Source organism: Barbus barbus (assembly GCF_936440315.1).
Source record: "Barbus barbus genome assembly, chromosome: 47".
Taxonomy (NCBI): Eukaryota; Metazoa; Chordata; class Actinopteri; order Cypriniformes; family Cyprinidae; genus Barbus; species Barbus barbus.
The window spans coordinates 18,252,528-18,273,392 of NC_136725.1; the positions used below are offsets into that span (position 1 = coordinate 18,252,528).

Sequence of the window (20,865 nt, forward strand, 5' to 3'; positions counted from 1 at the left end):
ATCTCACAGTCTCTATCTTTATGTTTTAAGGGAAGATGCAGAGGCTCCCAAAGCCAAACTGGTGAAGCCGAACTCTCTCTCCTCCTCCCGATCTGGTAGTTCTCGCTCAGGGGCCTCCTCCACTCAGTCTATGGTGCACAACAGCGCCCCCCGTGTGCCCAGGCCTCGACTGCCTGTCGTGGCTGCCCTTAAAGAAAGCGGGCAGCCCGAAAAATTCCCTCCGGTCCCACCGCCGTACAACCATGTGGTCCCCAAACCTCCGGAGCCCGGCAGTAGCCCCAAAGCCAGCCCGGCAAAGCTCAACCCAGGGAACCTGGCGAGGATGGGCGCCACACCAGTGATGATTCCTGCCCAAACCAAGGCATTCCAGACTGTGTAGGAATAATAAATGGCCTAAACATACACACAAACAGATAAATACACACTACACCGAGTATCAAATCCCACATCTGGTATCAGGAACATTCCCAAAGGATTTCCAATTCCCTGCGGAAAACCCAGGTGGTCAGGCCTTTTGATTCAACAGATTCGACTTCTTGGTAAAATAAATGCCTTTGTTGTTTTTATGTGCACACTGAAGTGAAAGAAGACCCCTTGTGGAGTATAAAGGGAAGGGGGGGGGGGGGTGGTTGTGGAGGGCTGTGCCTTGTGTTATGATGATGGTTTGAGCAAACAAAAGAGGCAGATATGAACAGAGATACAACTCTGCCTTTACCCAGACAGACAGCCTGTCTACCTGACCGCACACTTCCCGTCCTCGCTGGGTTTGAACTGACAGCTACAGAACTGGAGGAGAAACTCACAAAAGCGGACTCTTTCCGGCACCTGCTCGTCCGCCCCTACGAGGATTCACATCTGCCACTCATTTCCTCAGCCAATCGGCATTCGCCAGGCGGCCCAGTGGGCATCACACCTCAACAGCCAATGGCAGGTCACCTGCTGGGCACAGACGCTGCGATTGGCCCAGAATGAGGAGAAATCAACACACTACGACATAAACAGTAACAATAAATTTCTTTGTTCTTCATTAAAGCTATAAATATTCCATATGAATAGACGTATTCCATATTTAAGAGGTATTTATAGGAAATCCATATATTTCAGTTCATTCGTAACGTGTGTGCACATTCCCTTTAAATCATTCATTTACATTCTTCGGGATAATTCAAACAGTATCTTCAGTAATGAGGTTGATCGTCTCAGTGGGGAAATGCTTTGGCTCTTGGCATTTGCAATTGAAATCAGATGTCTGGTTGGCGCATCCCATTGGATGCAATTGTGATGAGGTTGGGTCAGGCTTACTCTGTGGTGGTTTATATGGATCTAAAGCGTCTAAATGATTCTGATGAAACCAAACAAGCAGGCCCACACACAATCATGCATATGTGGAAAAATCCAGTTTTTTTTGTTGTCATAATGTTTGTAAAATTATAAAATGGAATGTTCCCTTAACATTCAGAAATAACACCTCCCTTTTTATAACTTGGAACATCAGCTAAATGTTCTAAATAATTGTTGTGCTAGCTGGGTGTCTGCTGAAATTACGACAACACTTTTTGTTTCAAAACTTTTATAAGCATAAACTAGGAGTGCTGTTATATTAAATTAAATTATTTAACCACAATTTGTTATTGCGATTCCAGAAGATCCAACATTCAAATATGTTCTTCAATAGAAACAATAGTTATTTAGAGGGGGGGGGAACAGTTTACAGCCCTGATTTGTTTTTCATAAGTGTGTTTTTAGTATTTTAATTGTTGATTTAAAAAAATAATAATCATTTCAATATAATTAAATAATTTTAAGTCATCCTGTGGCCACTTTGGAAGTTTGCTGAGGCCACTGCTCTACATAACCCTTCATTTTTGTGTGTTTGTTTATGAAATATTATGGTTAATTTGTTAATGCTTTCCACTACCAATAAGAATGTAGTACTTTTTGCTCACTTTAAGACATTGTATGTCATTTTATTCAAAAAATATGAAGAAAAAAAAAGTCAGCAAATTTTGTCTGGGCCTGCGAATGAGCTTTGAATGTGTTCGATATTGTATAGCTGACTATTTTATTTTTCCTCATTTCAACAATTCAATTTTAAGATTAATTTTCTTTTTTGCTGTTTTAGCAAAAAGACATTATTGTAACTGCAGTAGGTTAGAAGCTTTCAATTCTTGAGTGCCGATTTTTATATACATTAATCTTTTTTGTATTCTAGTTATATCCGGGTTACTCTAATGCCATTGCAAATATATTTTCTCTATTCAGTTGTTTTCCCTCTTAGATTTCAATGTTTGATGAGTTCTAATGCTCATAGATGCATTCATACCCAGACCCAGCTGGAAAAATGTGCTTTTTGAGTCCACATTAGTGAACAGCAGGGGACCATAACATGGATTCCTCCCCTCAAAGAGACATTCTTGTTATTTACGTCTTCGGAAATGAATTAGATGGACGAATAAGATATCAGAAAATATTCAAAGTGACAGGTCACCCTTAAGGACAAAACAATGTCTTCTTGCCGGATAACCAGGGAATAAGCGTCTCTGCATGGAATAAGACTTAGATGTCAATGCTGGAGGAGGTAAAGGAACCAAAGTCTGACCTTATTTACCTAAATCCAATCCTTCACAACTCTTAAGGCCAATGCAAAAGAACACAGAATGTGCACCCGGTTCCAATGATTTAGCTTCAACCCACTGCCCGGTCGATTCCCCGGCTTCGAAGTCTATTTCCATATGCAGGGAAATTGAGAAAATGAAGTAATATTAGTCAAAGTACTTCATCGCAACCCGCTGTTCCTGCTGTTGATATGTGCTGAGACGCATGGTTCAGTTGAGTTTGTGTTCGGTCAGTCACAGCTGAACAGTTTGAATGCTGAGCTCTAATGTTAAACACCCTGCATAAAATTGCTTGAGAGAATGTGCATCTAAACAATGGACCTGCATGACGCCGATAGCTAGAGAAAGATGAATATTTTGACTCAGTGCTAATATCAGTACATTATATACTAAGAATCGCATTATTAAAGGGATTTGGTTCAAATGTTACTAATGTAAATACTTTTTGTATTTATACGTCATTATACCGAATAAACATTGAATGAACTCATTCTTTGCACTTCTACAGCTGTGTGCTCTCTATACAGTAGTTTTGTCTGGTGTTTTGACTGCATGAGTAAGGAAACCATGAGCCATTTCCCTCTGTTGCTCGGTTTTTTTTTAACATTACTGGCTATTATTTGATGACAAATGACATTGTACATATTTCCTTTCTTCATTACAAATGTATATTTGTACAGTATCTTAATGATTTTCTTTTGGTTTGTAATAAAGCATTCAGTGGCAAGCCAATGAAAATGGTGTCATTTTCTGTTCATTGCACATACGTTTCAGGGGTTTCCATTCTCAAAAGTTGTTAAGCTGCCTTTTGACTTTGTGGAGGGATCAAAATCCAAACTCAAAGCAAATTTAAAGACATTTGTCTGGAAAAAATTAAATAAAATATTTTCTGTGGCAGCCATCTATCTGAAGTGTTCCTGTTCGTAGTTGAGAGTCGAACAGTAGTTTGGATCAAGTTTCTGGAGTGTCTTATGGGCTTAAAAAAAAGAAGAAGAAAGGAAGTTAATTATTCATTCCTTAATCCCTCCATTGTGGTGTAATTGTTCTCTGTCTCATTGTGATTCAGGCATATTCATCAGTATGCAGTCTGACAAATCATTAACACAGAGCCTGTGAGCATCTCACGCTGCTGACCCAAATCTCCTATACAAATATATAATCCTTTTTTTTTTCAATCGATGTTTTGAAATATCTAAAATCCGTTTTGCGCCTTCCTCCTCACTAAATGATCTCGAAAAGAGTTTTAGGATGCTTGATTACAGTGTTAGTGGAATTGTGCCCTCTACTGGCCACAGTGTGCATTTAAATGCACTTGTATCAAAAAAAATCAACAGTAGGTCTATAAAATATTGGGAATTAATAAAACATAAGCATGTGGGAAGGAAAGAGCATTCATGTCTAGTGTAACAGTCTATATATAGCTATTTTTGTGTGCTAAAACTATTTTTAATGGTTAAAAGTTGATGGATTGTAAGGTATGTAATAGCTAATAGTAGCCTAGTTGTAGTAGAAATCTTTAGAATTTCTGTGATGATTCCTTTTTTATTTTTTAAAAAACAGGGTTTGTATTCGATTCATGAAGAGTGACTTAAGAGTTTTGTGGCTCTATAGTGTAGTACCAACAAATTCAATCTTTAGAAGACTGAACATTTCCAGTCACTGTTATGGGAAGTGCCTCAAAATGACTCATCCTGAACTACGAATATTTTTGGCCATTTATAAAAATGTCCTTCTCCCAAATACCAGCTTAGTCAAAGACTAGAATACCTTTAAAAAGCGATTTGGCCTTGTGCATATAGCTTTAAGGAAAGTAATTGAACACATTTGTGACCCTGGAGCACAAAACCAGTTAAGTTGCTGGGGTATATTTGTAGCAATAGCCAAAATTAGTGCTTTTTCTTTTATGCCAAAAATCATTAGGACATTTTGTAAAGATCATGTTCCATGAATTAGTAAATTTACTACTGTAAATATATCCAAACGTAATTTCTGATTAGTAATATGCATTGCTAAGAACTTCATTTGGACAACTTTAAAGGTGATTTTCTCAATATTTTGATTTCTTTGCACCCTCAGATTCCAGATTTGCAAATAGTTTGTATAGTTCAAATAGTTCAAATAGAGTGTATTTTGCCCTATCCTAACAAACCATACACCAATGGAAAGCTTAATTATTCAGGTTTCAGATGATGTATAAATCTCAATTTTGAAAAATTGACACTTATGACTGGTTTTGTGGTCCAGGGTCACATTTGTCAAAGACGTTTTGACACAGCTAAACCTTGCGAAGCTACCAAACAGCCATCATTTTTTGTCTTAATTCGCTGTGGATTCTTGCTGGACAAAGTTGGAAGTCCGACTTATTTTGAGAGATTCACTCAAAGAACCGATTCAGAAGAGTCAGTTGTGATTTACGTCAGCACGTGATCGCGTGAAATAGCCTATTACATGAGCTAAATAAACCAGTCTCATGTTAAATTTAATTTAAGTGATTATTATACTGTAATTCCATGTGTACATAGCCTATCTGTTGTTGCAGCCACGATTCATTACAGTATCAGAACAATGATGAAATTAATTTACACATTTTCATTTCTTAACTGAAAAAGAACACGTTAAATTGAGCAACAAACCTTTTATTTTAATAATAATAATAATAAATATTTTATTTACAAAAAAAAACACTCACATGCCTCATACATGCTTACTTAACAGTTCTCGGATTATTACCAATCAAACGTGTCCGAAAGAGTCGCTCGGTTCATCGATAGGATTTTCGGTTCAATGAATCAGACTCAAGAACCGCTAAACCTGGATTCTTCAATGAATCCTTCAGAACGGTTATGTGAACTGATTCACTAAAAAGATTCGAATCACACGAACAATTCGCTTACGATTCGGACACCGCTTTAAAGCGCTGAGACTTGTGGGACAGGGACAACAATAATGTTGAGTGTATGGAATAAAGTAATACATTTAGGATTATCCTGCTGGTATCACACAAAAGTCTTTCATCAAGACGCTCTGATGTAGCCTATATAGGCTAATTCTTTATGAGTTCGCAGGATTACACGAAGTGTCACTTCTTGAAATCACAAATGATTCGAATCATTTCGCCAGTTTCCCAGCCCCTGCAGTCCAGCCCATGTCCAGGTCTGCAAACAGCACCTCCCGTCCTCATTTCGTCCTGAGGCGAACTTTCCATCTCACGGTTAGAGGTTAGATGCACTTTACACGAGCAGTCGAGGAAAATGGCTTGTACAGTTAGTGGTCAGATCATACCGCAGCTAAACGTGGAGGAGGCGACGGAGGACAGCAGCCCGCCCAGGAGCATCTCCACCCGGCGGAGCAAACCCTCCTTCTCCCCGTTCAGCTCGAGGAAACATCAGAGGTAAGACACACTGTCTCTAACTCAGTGCAGTGTTCCAGATATTGAGTATCTAATGAGTTCAGTCGCATTAAGGCTGATTTTGATGATACAGGAAGAGTTAAACGGTCTCGGTTTAGACAAACACCAATAATTTTGTCAAGTGTCAGTCATGCTGGCATCTGGACCTTTATCTGTTAAATTACAAAGTTTAATGACTTTTGCCTAAACCCATTAAACAAGCCTTTCACTCATCCTCCGTTTGTTTCCCTTTCAAGCATCACATTAAATTTCTGAACCCTCAAAAAAGAAAAACAGAATAAGAGTAAAGCTTCTAAATGGATTTTTTTTTTCTGTCATCTTTGAAGTCATTTCAATCTCTGCAGCTTTATTAAATCTGCGGGGTGTCCAAACATTCTGTGCTTGCAGAAGAGCAGAAGCAATCTGCTGAAATTAGATTGCGAGCAATTACAGCAAATGATCAAGATGACTTCCAAAACCTCGTTAGCGGAATATTTAATTAATTGCTTTTAGTAGATCTGTAAATAAACATGTGCTAAGCTCCTATTTTTCAGCCTGGTTTGGAATCGGCGATGACCTCTCAGTGCGGTGGCTGTCCATGGAACAGATTCGGAGGTTTACAGCCAAAGGGAACTATGTGCTGGTCTCGATTCCAAGCACAGAGACAGGCAGCATGTAGGGATTGATTAACCACTGAGCCGGTGTATTTAGAGGACACTGCAGAGGGAGCGAGAGCTGCAGCGTTTTCAGAGGCAGATGTACATATCAGATTTGTATGAAATCAGTCCATCTGACCTTCATTGCGAGTTTGTGGGTTCACATGATGGACGCTGTGGTGGTCCTGAAGGCCTCCAATGCAGTGTTAACCTTCATGCAACCTTCACCCCCCCCCCCCCCCCCCATACATGAGAATGTGTCCTTGTTATTTAATTATTTTTTTTACCATGATTTATAAAAGACACCCACTAAAATGCCAATAATTGTCATTTTAAACCTTTACCAATTTTTGCCTCGATCCTTCAAATCATTAGTTTTTATCATTTAAAATGTTATAACGTAGTATGATAACTTGTTCTTTTATATATATTTTAAAAAGTACAGGTCAGATTAATGGACACATATTGTAATTATCATTCTTTTGACAATTTGACAACGTATGACAATAGTTTTGATATATCAAGATTTAATTTAAATACTTGTACATCAATTATTTTATTCACTGTTTATTTCAAAGCTTTTTAACTTGCACCTCCTTTGTGACACATTCATTGCAAAAGGGCCTTTTCTTCATTGTACTCTCTATGTTTAAGAATTGTGCTGGTTTTCACTATATCCTGACAGTGTTTGGATTTGTTATCAGGAAATGTAGAGTGAAAATCAGATGGTTTAGTAACACATTTTTGTCCTTGTACTATAATATTGTGGCCTACAAATCTTATACATGCTGCTGGCTCTGTAGTACTACAGTGAAGGAGGCAGCAGGAGCAGCAGACATCTTTTATTAGCTTGATTACCTACTTTATATACCGAACAAAACTTCACATTATACCAAATAATTGAAGTCATCATCGGTCAGACGTTGCTAAATCAGATGGTTAATTTACTGGGATATAGCCTGTAGTTTTACCTAGCTCATTCGTTCTTGTAACCTTCTCATTCAGATTGCCAAGCAACTCAAGGACAGCATGCTTTGGTTAAAGCGTGACATTATATCTGCTCCTGTAGAAGACGTTTCCTTGGCTTCTCTCCAGAGAATCCCAAGGCTGATGCATCATGACAAGGCTTTCTAAAGGATGGAACTTGACTTGTACAGATACATTTCAGGCACTTGATCCATCCATCTCGGTCTTGATTGGTGAGCATGTTGATATATAGTCAAAAGACTGAATCCAATATTTGGTAATAAAATAGCATAACAATAAATTTATATGCAATTTGTTTTTTGGCTGTAAGTGTAACAAGGTGAAAAAAATACCCCAAAAGTACTAAAATTATCAAAAAGTTTGTTTGGAAGTTATACCCTGTGTAATCAAATTCAGTTCAACATTTTCAGGAAAAATAAAATGACCAAAACGTATCTTTAATTGTGAAATTGCAGCTTTATGTCTCACAATTGGAACCTTATATAACCCAATGTGACATGTGTTTCTTATTTCGAGCTTTATTTCACAATTACATTTTTTTTTTAGGTTTTCATAATAACATTTTTATGTAATTAGACTTGTGGCTTTTGTTCTCTCTTGCCTTTGCCATTACGAAACCACCTAGCAACCATCCAGAGTACCATAGCAACCTTTCTCCTTTGCAGAAGCTGCTCAGCAAAATCTATTAACAGAGTATTTTGAGTATTTTAAAACTTTATGACCAAACTGTAAAAAGATGCCATACACACACTGAAATCAAATCGTTAGGATCGTTATTTCCCGAGGCCCATTCTGGCTCGCTTTACCCATTGCGCATTGCAGCCCATTACAGTTTTATGCACGTTATTGATTGTTAGTCCATTACCTGTGACCTCTATGAGACACCCAACACAGTCCTGCCCGAATTAGACATGGGTGACGACATATTCTGGCTGTGGTTTGGAGCAATATCATATTTTGCAGTGTGTGCATTAGACAGTAAAGAGATAATGAGTCTTTCTGGAATCTGTTAGTCCTTTTTAGTAGAAACAACAGAGAAGAGCAGGAAAAGAGTTGTGCTGCTTTTTCTAGAACTCTGTTCCTCTGTGTGTCTGTCATAATTTAGTGGCTTAATTTTTTGCAGAGGACTGACTGATCTCTATCAAGGCAAAAATGATGAATATGAAATAAAGTCGCTGTTTTGCAAGTCATGCCGGTTGTCCTTAAGAGCTGCTCAGACTCGAGATGAGTTTTTGTGAGTCAGATTCAGCAGAGAGCCTTGAGAAACCCACCTCTCCCAGGGACCTTCAGCATTCCAGATAACACACAGATAATAACAGAGAGATCAGCACCATGGACAGCAGCCTCACTTTAGCCATGAATGCTTCACTGATCAACTAATAGCACTTGGTTATGATTATTTGATTAGTGATCTAGAAATGCAGATATGCAAATATCTCATTTAGGGATGTAGGTTTTTTTTTTGCCATTTTTTTCTTTTGCCCTATATTAACATTTAGAGTAGTCATTACCTCACCTGAAATTAATTATTTAAAACATAAAAATTTACTGGCAGTATGAATGGATATTTATAGTGAGATTAGCTAAAGATTACAAATTATTAGTGTATAAATTGTTAGTATTTTTAAATATTAACTTAAGGTGAGGTAATGTAAATATTTTACACACACACACATATATACAGTTTTGGGTTTTTTAAAAAATATGTCATCATATATAATGAATAAAGTATACAGAGTTTTATAGTGTCTTTTAATTTCATTTTAGGACTCTGTTTTTGGTTTAGGTTTTTATTACTTTGTGTCTGTCTAATAAGTTAATGTCAGCCTACATAAAATATAAAACTTTGTGCCAAAGGAGGAAATTCAATCTTGTGATTAGCTAATTTACAGTATATATGCTAACAATATTTACAGTAGATTTCATTAAGGGACACCAGAGGGCAGCACTTATACATAGTTACTTAATACTTGAGCTTACCTTGATTGGCGTCATATCAACACCTTTAGAGGTATGTTACTATACAAGAATTACATTTATTCCATACATTTTTACTGGATAAATACATCCATATGGGTGTAAAGAGAAATAAAAGGAGGGCCAGAGGCAGAAAATACTGTGTTTTTGCATGCATGTGGCATTTTCATCATGGTGAATCAGGCCGGTGACCCACACATTCATCCAGTGTTATTTGAACACAGCTGGTCGACCCACAAATTTCCAAGTTATCTTGGCCTTTGGTGTTTGTGGTACTAAGAGGCTTTTATCCTCTTGCATAGCACTTAAAGTGTTTTATATGTTCATAATGCGTCATCTTTAGAGAGCAGCAAAATTATGAATAGGCTGCATAATCAAACTTGAGCTATTTAACAGAATCTTACAGAAGAAAAGTGGTATTTTTCAGTGACAGCTGTCAATCTGATGTGTTACGCAAATGCACAAAAATGTGGCGCAGCAGCTATCAATGGGAGTGAAGCTCAGGGCTGCTAGCACTCTATGACCTCTATCGATTTAACCACTGTCATTGTGAACGGCCCTCGAGGCTGAGAGTAGCACGGAGATGCACCAATGCTTCTTCTCAATCCACTTCTGGTGGTTTTTAAAAATATGTAAAACAATGTAATGTTTTTAATCATTGTTTTCAGAGTTAAAGCTGATGCCTTTTTTTTTTTTTTTGCTTCACTGATGGTGTCATTTCTAAGTTGGGTGAAAGTGGTCACGCTGTTATGTGTCATTTTCCCTTTTTTCAGTTCATGAATGTGCCACAGGCCCCAAAGGCAAACGCTATCTCATGCATTAAGCTTAACGCCGGTGGTGGCTGACTATAAATTTCACATTTTAATTTCACAGGATTTTAACGTGTCGGAAGCTTTAGACACATCACCCCATGAGGGATACTGTATAAGATTATGCTGTCTGATCCAATCCCGTTTAAGACGTCGAGTGAGTTGAGCTGCTCGGAGCTGGAAAACTTTTAACTATCCTCTGGACCATGGAACCATAGAGAACAGAATAAGGTACCACGATAATTACACTAATGTTTGAAAGTTTGGGGTCAATAAGATTTTTTAAAGAAATTATTACTTTTATTCAGAAAGGGATTGATCAAACGTGACAGTAAACGACATTTATAATGTTACAAAAGATGTCTATTACAAATACATTCTGTTCGTTTGACATTTTTATTCATTAAAAAATTCTGAACAAATTCTGAACTTTAAACAATTATTTTTTATTTTAAGAAAACATACAAGAAATAATAAGACAACAGTCGATTATAAAATAACTAATTAATCACACATTTCTCTGTAACTGATCATGATTAATTGTATATTAATATAGTACATTTATATTATCTTTTAAGCTCTTATTTGCAACTTGTCATACTAAATGTGTTCATATACTGTAGTCTACTGTAACGCTATCCAAAGGGATGCCAGGAAAAAATGGATGCTGCGTTAATTGCGTTAAATATTTGTGCAAGGTAATCGCTAACAACATAACAACAGAACCTACAACTAACTATTTGGTTAATAATTTTAAATTACATGCAAGATATATATGTTCCAGAGAGAGTCATGCATGCCCATGCCATGACACCACCTCCACCATGCTTTACAGATGAGGCTGTATGCTTGGGATCATTGCAGTTCCCTTTTTTTCTCCACATTTTTGCTTTCCCATCACCCCAGCTTTCTGGAAGTTGTTGGTGATTTTACAGACATGTCTTTTAGGGTTCATTTTCACAGCTTTTATGATTTGTCTGTCATCAACTACTGTTGTTTTCTCAGCCGATCAGGTCATTGTTGGTTGCTGGTGGTTTCCAAACTCTTGATTTCTCCATGCCCTTTGTTTTTGCTATAGCTTTAATTGACTTCCTCTTTTCTTTTAGCATCCAAATTGCTTGCTTTTCTCTCAAAGTCAGCTCCCTCATCTTCATCCTGGTTTGTGTGTGTCATCATCGAATGCAAGATTCAGAATACAGAAGTAATGGATATAACTGATACGACACATTCCCTGCTTTTCATATCTGAAGAATTAATGCAACAGGACACAGCTGATCACTTAGAAAGACCTGTGAGGCAACTGTTCCAATACTTATGCTCACATCAGATAGAGGGATGAAACTCTAAAAGTGCTGAACTTCTTAGCTGCTAAAACATCTATGTGTTGAATCACCCAATAATGAAATGTGACATTCTGTAGTTTTGTCTCATATTCATCTTTTAATCATATTTGTAAATGTCTTGACTTCACAGCTAACAGAGCAATTTTGTCTTTACTGTTCCAATACTTTTGGAGGGCACTGTATATACATATATATGCACTTCATTTTTCAGTTCATGAAGCAGACAAAGGCTACTCCGTATCACACACACAGCAGGGGAGAAAATTATGAAGAAGCCCAGTTAACGTTAATAAGGGAAAGAGATTGCTGTTAGCACTAAGAAAAGTTGAGATAAATCGAAATGAGGCTCCAAATATTAGCTAATGTCTCACAGTTAGCTACTAACTTAATACTATACAATTACTACAACCAATGTCTGTTTATGGTTGAAAAAATTGGTGCGCTCAAACCTACACAATTAAGCTAACCTCTAACAAGTGACAACAGAACCTACAACTAACTCTACTTGGTTAATACTTTTAAATTACATGCACTATCATATAAAAAAAAGGCATTTATTTTGACATTTCAACACTTACCGCTGAATCCATTGGACTCTGATGAGAACAGGCGGGAAGGAATTCACAGTAGTTTCCTGTAACTGCTCCGCCTACATTATTTTCACAGTAAAATTCCCGAATACAACATTATACTGTGAAAATCACAGTAAAAGCCTGTAAAGTGATAATAATGTAATTCACTGTGAAATATTACAGTTTCATGCTGTGAAATCCCGGAAATTTTTAAGTCTACTTGAACACGTTAAACTGAAAAGCATTAATCATGCATTATAATATACATTTTAAAAATAATAAAAAAGTAAAAAAAATTACATTTAAAAATATATTAAAATAGAAAAGTTATTTTAATTTGTAATAATATTTCACAGTATAACTGTTTTTACTGTATTTTTGATCAAATAAATATTGCTTTGGTGGGTAGAGGAGACATCTTTCAGAAACATTTTCGACTCCAAACGTTTGAACAATAGTGTTTTTATTTCTCTTTTTTATATTTACATTTGACATTTTTATTGGGCTGCTGTGGGATTTTGTACATGTAGGTAAAAGCCACCAGGCACAGGATGAGAACAAACTCTTATTTTCTCTCGATCAGAGAGACAGAGAGAGAAATATCCACCCTCGGTGAAGCTCCTAAACACTGTGATCTTTTAATGGGCTTCTTTTCTTTTGTGCATAATAAATGCCACTTTAATTACCTGCCAACAGTAGTTTTTTTGGCAGAAGTGAAGGCAGAGGCAGGTCCGCCTCTGAGCTGCAGAAGGAACGTTGTGTGGGCTTCTGTTTATCATAATATGCTAATGGTGGAAATAAGGTTGAACCGTAGAGCCTGAAGTCAGTTACACTTCCCTTATTTACACAATGGAAATATCAACAAGCTTCAGCAACATCTGAAGAGAAACTCTTGGTTGGAGGCAAAAATAAACCTAATCCTTCACTGAGCGGTTTCTACAGTAAATGCAACTCTTGTGACTGTGACACCAGTTTTGAGTTCACTGGGGAGATCCTGGCCTTCAGAGTCAACGTGTGCACATCAGAGCATCTTCTTAATATCAGGACATGTTCCTTTTGATAGGGAAATGCTCTTAAATAAAGCAATAGAGGGTTTCAGTTAAAGCTTTGCTCCAGGATCTCCTGAGTTTACTGTTAACCCAGAAGTGACAGGTCTGCACAAAATCTGTAACACCCTACAACAACAGACTGCTATTTTTAGCACGCTCACAATCCCGTCTTGGTGGTCCTCAATATAAAGTCAAGCTCACTGTAAACCTCTAACTCACCATCTGTAGCTGTATAATATACTGTGGCATGAATAGGGATTTATGCCACAGTAGCCTAAAATGAAAACTATCTGTTCCTCCGTCAGTCATTTTTGGAGCTTGATGGTGCATTCCAGTGCATTGTATAGAGAAATATGCAGAACAATCTACTAGACAACTCCTTTTGTATTCCATGGAAGAAAACAAGTCATCAGCATGAGGGTGAGTAAATGACGGGTGAACTAAATCTTAAAAGGGCTTGCTGTGTGTTTGAGATCCTCTTTGGAGCTTTAGTCCCGTTGGGAGCTGGGAGATTTCCAAGAAATTTCTCAGAGATGCTCATGCCTTTATTTTCAACACTGATGTTGTGATCTGCATCCTAATGTTACTTCAGATTCTTCAGACTCTGTGTATACTTTGGACTCTGTGTGTGTGTGTGTGTGTGTGTGTGTGTGTGTGTGTGTGTGTGTGTGCGTGCACGTATTTCTGCTTAATACATTTTAAAAGGGCTCAATTGAATATGTCCGTTCAATCCCCAGATACTTGAAACTCTTTTAAATGGTGCCAACTTATTTCTGTCTCACCCTGAAGAGTCAGTCTACCCATATCGCAGAAATGAACCAATTCCAACCAAACCGCGTGAGGACGCTTAGAGCTGTGTGAGGACTTTTGGATTCGGTTTGGGATTCTGGAGTCAATGCCTCTGTTAATTGAATTCATTTATGAGAGATGTCTGTCTTTGATTGTTTAGATCTTGACACTCTCTTGAAAAATAGCACACTACAAACTTCATTTAAATAAACAGTATTTTTAAAATATCTACTTTTTTTAAATTCCAGAATTAAAAATAATTAAAAGTTCAAAAGTTACACATAAAAAATCAGCAGAGGACAGTATAAATTCAACATTTATCTATTGGACTGACAGCAATAAAATAAACAACAACAAAAAAATACTGAGTGGACCTTTACAACAAGATGTGAAAAACAGTATAATATATATTTATGTAAATATATATGACATATTTTCAAATAATATTTATTTTATATCTTAATTTTAACATTTTAAATAATGTAATTATTTAATATATTTAATGTATTCATATTTTATTTACTAACATTTAATTTTTATTAATTGTATTAATATATTTTTATTTATTGGAAATTGTTTAAAACATAAAACTCACAAATAGGTTTATTCCAAAAACAAGAAAAAATAAAAACAATTGGCAATTAATAATAATTAATAATAATAAAAAAAAAAAATAGAATTACATTTTTTAAATAAATTACAAGTGTCTTCAATGTATGATTTTTTCTAACTCAAAAAAAATATATATATTAATAATAATAATTTGTGCGTGTTCTAAATGTCTGTGAACTTCCTGAGTGGCAGCTGTGCAACCATAAAAGAGAGACAGAGCCCAGCAGGTTTAAGTGTGTTTATGAGAGAAGTAACGGAAGGAGAACAGAACACCTGGAGAAGGAGAGAGAGAGGGAGAGAGGGAGAGATTGCTGCGCTGACTGGGCAGCAGCATGACGTGTGCTCAGTGTCTCGTGAATAAGTGCTGCACCTTTTCTCTCCGTGTGGGCTTAATGCAGTTTGATGGCGACCTCTCAGTTGTGTGGACAGAAAAGTGGAGGCTGTTGGCGCACACGTTGATGTGTTGTTTCACACGGTTGGGGTCAGGTAAAGGTAAAGCCTTTTTATCCAAATGCTGTGCATGTCCAGGTTACTGTATGCATGTAAATGAAGCTTATAGGGTTGGTGTTGACATGCATGTCTCTGTGGGACTTCACTTTCACTTCTGTGTGTGTGTGTGTGTGTGTGTGTTGATGGAGCATGACTTCAGAGTGAATTCCTCCACTGCTCTGGAATGCAATCTGTCTATAGCACTTGAAAATTCATGCACATCTTTAATAAAGTGCATGTTTTAAACCATCTTCTGCTAGCTCAGGAATGGAACATGCAACTGCCTGAGGAGGAAGAGGATGTTGTCCTCTTTTTTTTTTTAGACAGTGTCAAGAATTCGTCCGATGCCCTGTGAAGTCTTGTATCCATAAAAAGCATCGTATTGTTCTGATGGACTTTATTGTTTGGCTCGTTATCGCTCTCTCCATCTCTCTTCAGCCTTTTGAGACTCTGCGTTATTCAGCATCATGCTGGGCAAACACATTTCGAACCCTCTGGCAGCTTCTTCTTCCATATTCATGAGATCACATGTTTCTGTCCCTGAAATGTCTGTGGCTTCCTGCTGAGGTCATTGTGTCCATGTCTCGGCTGCACAGCTGTCGGAGACAGGGACGGTCCTGCATCCATGCAGATGAGTTGACCTGAGATAGATATCACTGCACCTCTGACATTGCTTATCATTTTGATAATGCCTTTTCATATCGTTATCGTTTTGTTTATACTCAAAGGATGTTTTCAATGGTGGAAGTCTGGTGATGTGACATTCAACAGAAGGGCTTTCTGGAGGGCTTTAAATGTGCAGAAATGTTTTTGTCCAAGTAATGTTTATTCATAAAGTGCTTTTTACAGTATACATTATTTTAAATCAGCTTAACAAAAAATCATGACATTAATGTTTAGAATATCTTAATATCTTCATGTCTTAGCAGATAAGATATGGCGGATAATATAGTTAACATTTTACAAAGATACAAGCATTAAGCAGTATATAGTATATATGACTTTAATGGAGTCTCTTATGCTCATCGAGGCTTTATTTGTTTCATCAAAAATACAGAAAAAAATTTAATATTGTGAAATTTTATTGCAATTTCTAATATTTCTGAAGCATCATGTGACACTGAAGACTGGAGTAATGATGCTGAAAATTCAGCTTTGCATTACAGAAATAAATTACATTTTAAAGTATATTAAAATAACATTTCACATTATTATTTGTATTTTTGATTAAATAGATACAACCTTTTTGAGCATATGAAACTTCTTTAAGACACATCTTTTACAAATCTTACTGATCCCAAACTTTTAAACGGCAGTGTATGTCGACAAAGCTTCATTTAATGTATATCCAACTTTCTACTACAGTATATAGAGCTGTGCGATAATACAGTTTACATTTTTGCTATGATTAAAACAACCACACAGCTGAGATTTGCTATATATTGCTTCACATGAGTATACAATGCTGTTAAAGTAGAATGTACTGTATATCCAACTTTTAATATATAGCTGGGCGATAATATAGTTTACATTTTTCAATGATAAATAAATACACATATTAATAGTTCAGGTTATTTGAGCAAAATTTGTCTAAATGATTATTTAATTGGTGAGAATATTCTAGTCATATGAATGTCTGGTTATGCATTTCTGACATGATTTCTCTTTGCGTAAGGTTCCTGTACATTAAACACTTTATGGTATCCTTGTGCAAATTGCGCAAATCTTTACAAGCTTTAAATAGTTCTAACAGAAGTTAAATGGATATAAGTTTGTAGACAACATTGATAAGCAATTATATCACAGCAACCTCATGTTAACACATACAGTCTTGTGACTGTTTGGCTATTAGTGTCTAAATGATGTGTATTTTAATATGTATTTTATTTTGGCCTTTTCCCATAGACTTTCTGTGCAGACTCTTTTTGTAGGGGTGGTTCATTTATTTAAATATCTATAGGGTTCAATTTATTTATTTAAAGACATTTATTTAAAAAAAAAATTCACACAAAATTTTAAATTCTGTCATTATTTACTCTCACCCTCATGTTGTTTCAAACCTATATGACTTTCTTGTTTCTATGGAATATTTTTTCCCCCTCTCCATTTTGTCCAGTGTTGTTTTGACCCCCGCTGCATTTCATTTTATGGGTAAAAACAGTTAAAAATAGTGCTATTATGCAGTCAATGACTTGTCCTGTAATATTCCGTCTGGTGTTGAATAGACCTGGATTTCTCTACAGGCAGACCGTTTCATAACATTTAGACATCACACGCCTCTAACGGTTGAATTCAATTTCGCTACTCACGCTGACAATATTTTTACATTCTCTTCTTGCCTTTGATGTGCTTTGTGTTAAATTAACACTGATTTTTCACAATGCTGTTGCTGTTAAGTGCTCCAGGTTAGCTCATTTATAAAATGACCTCAAACAAATGGCATTTCTGATGATTTTCTGCATTGTAGTTGCATATTTTCATTAAAAGTTAATGATTTAATGCCACAGCATTTTACCAACTAGTGGCTTTCTAAAGTGAGCCTGGTCTTTTTGAGCGTGACTCAGAATTGACAAACGTATTCAAATGCACTTCTGCTCCCAGCAATCATGTATTCCAGAGCGAGGCTGCTTTGTTTTTTTAAATGCAAGGTTGACTAAACAAAGAATTGCATCGCAGACCATTACTCTTTTACAGCTCATGCCAGGACATTTTTAGGTTCTCACACATTCCCCTTCTAATGTGTTATTCGTTCATATGGTTGGAGACTCCCAAAGTTTCCTTTTTTTAAGTTCCCAAAACATCACATCAGACTTTCAATGTTAGGAAATCACCAAAATCTTTTGAAAAAATTTGGGGCTCTTTTTTGGAGCATTTACCTTCTCTTATTGAAAAATAATTGCAAGAATGTACATTACTTTTAGATTTTTTTATTATATTTTTTTTATTAATAATTAAGACAGCTAAATAGATTATTTCTGAGTTGCTGTGTGTCTCTTTTTTTCTTCTTCTTCAGAAAAATTATGTTTGTAATGTTCTTTATACAATGTTTTGTTTCACATTATATCTGAAAATAAAACTATATAAATAAAGCTGCAGTAAAATTAAATAAGCATATTAGATGAAAAACTAAAACTTAGATTAAAATTAGAAACGTTACCTTGGCAACTGATTGAAATAAAAGTACTAAAATTACTAAAACTGAAATAAGTAAATTAAGTGACAAATGAACAAAATTACTTAAACTAAAGTGACTGAAACCAAAAATATTAAAATAAAAGCTTATATATGTATGTATGTGTGTGTGTGTATTTAAAATAAATATTAATAAATAATACAAAAAAACAATGCTGATGTTTTTTTTTTCTTTTTGTAATGTAAAAAAAATAATGAAGTGAAGTGAAGTGACATACGGCCAAGTATGGTGACCCATACTCAGAATTCGTGCTCTGCATTTAACCCATCCAACGTGCACACACACAGCAGTGAACACACACACACCGTGAACACACACCCGGAGCAGTGGGCAGCCATTTATGCTGCGGCGCCCGGGGAGCAGTTGAGGGTTCAGTGCCTTGCTCAAGGGCACCTCAGTCGTGGTATTGAGGGTGGAGAGAGCGCTGGACATTCACTCCCCCCACCTACAATACCTGCCGGCAGGAGACTCGAACCCGCAACCTTTGGATTACGAGTCCGACTCTCTAACCATTAGGCCACGACTTCCCCCGTGTAATGTATTGCAGGGTTAAAATAGTTTTAGATGAAGAACAATATAACATGGTGCTTGTAGTTTTCAGGGTGTGTAATTAAGGCATATAATGGTTGAGTAGTCGGAAACCCTTGGAAACACTCAAATTTTCTTCATCTGGCACATCAATGACATAATGACACAGTGACTGGCATGTCTATGACAGGATATGACATGTGAACTGGCAGTGACTTCCCACTCAGTGCACATGCTGTCAGGAGCATTTACCTTATTAGATGATTTCTATTTTTCTTTTCTCTGTTCAGTGCATCGGCTCATACTATCATACAAAATGCAATGCACACTTCATTATCTTCTGTCTTAAACATTGTGAGCTCACTTTTAGTTTTTTTTTGTATTTATCTGTTTAGACTATACAGTGTTGTCTTGTCCAGTCTTCCGGATGCCGTGACTTGGGCCCTTTTTTGTGGTTGTTACTGCTAAATTATTCACACAAACCTATTTTGATTACCCAGGAAGGGCCTCTGGGCATCATTTCCCTCTTTTTAACCGCTCAGGTTACATTTCAATGGGTTTCAAAGGGCACCTGACATTGTGTGTGGGTTCTGTGCAAGAATCGTTTATTATGAATGACTGTTTAAAATGGCATAGTATAGTTTGTGAAAGTGTTGGGGTTGATGCGATCGTTCTATAGTTTTATGTGAGTTATTTTGAAATCTCAGCTCAACATTTATAGTCACTGAGAAGTGAAAGATGAAGTCAGAGTTATGAGGAATTCAATTCTTCTCGATTTCTGTGTTTTTCATTTAACACTGGTCATATTTCATTTAAATGCTGATACTCTGGAGTTCATAATATTTTGTTGTAAGATTCATTACTTTGATTAAACGATTCTGAAATCAGGTTAGATGTTTGAATTCACATACGTACAGGTAGGTTACAGATATTTAATGTTAAAAAAGGTCTGTTGATGCTTATACACCATTTTTCTTTTAATCATTGATTATATCTTTATTTAAAAAGATTCCTTTCAACATGTACTTCACAAGCTCTAAGAACAGATTAGGGATTTTTTCTATTTCATTTCACTGAGCATGTATTCCAGTTATTTTGTAGTGGTGGAGGATGTTTCTGTAAGTAATGAACAAAACTGTAAAAGCCATTGGGTTGAATGAACTTGAACACCCACATCCACTGCACTTGGACGTAGTTTTTATGTAAGTCCTTACATAACCTTTTGAGCAAGAGCTTAAAAAAAAGCACAGTTTGAGGCTGGAGATGAATGTGTGGGCTATTCCTGCCAATACCTATCGAACTCTGCAACTAAAAAATTTGTATGCTTAAAAGATATTTTGCAGAATGTGAGCCCGAATAACATTGGACCCCAATGACTTTCATTGTATAGACAAGACAACACAAGACAAACTGTCTGGAACTGTCCCTTTAAGCCTTTAAGGACAATGACAATATTCTAAGGAAACATCTTTTGTTTACAATATAAACTAAGTATTCCATATATATATATATATATATATATATATATATATATATATATATATAAATAATACAAATTCTTCCATATCTCAATGTGACCATAAGGAGGTTACAGTTTGGTGTTTAATTGACACTACGAAACAAGAAGTGTTTATTTTTATTCTCGTAAGACAGGATGTGAAGGTGTTAATTACAGACACACTTGTATGGCATAACTCACAGACAGGTGTTGTCAGTCTGCTTGAGTGGTTGATCATTCATCAGTGACGTTTAATAGCACAACATTCTCATTCAGAATCAAAAAGAAGGCCAGTTGGCACATACTTTCACTCCACTGTACTGAATGAATACATCAGGAACGTTATGGTGTGGTGAGGGA

The 20,865-nt window shown here is 36.3% G+C and overlaps 1 protein-coding gene across 1 annotated transcript in view; it reads left to right on the forward strand.

Moving 5' to 3' along the window:
- The window catches only part of clmpa (CXADR like membrane protein a), a 57,850-nt gene extending 54,501 nt beyond the window's left edge, over positions 1–3,349 (forward strand). The window contains exon 7 of the mRNA XM_079410430.1: positions 31–3,349. Coding sequence (XP_079266556.1) covers positions 31–379 — 349 coding nt within the window. The 3' untranslated portion in view covers positions 380–3,349. The remainder of the gene's footprint in view (positions 1–30) is intronic.
- The last annotated feature ends 17,516 nt before the right edge of the window (positions 3,350–20,865 follow it).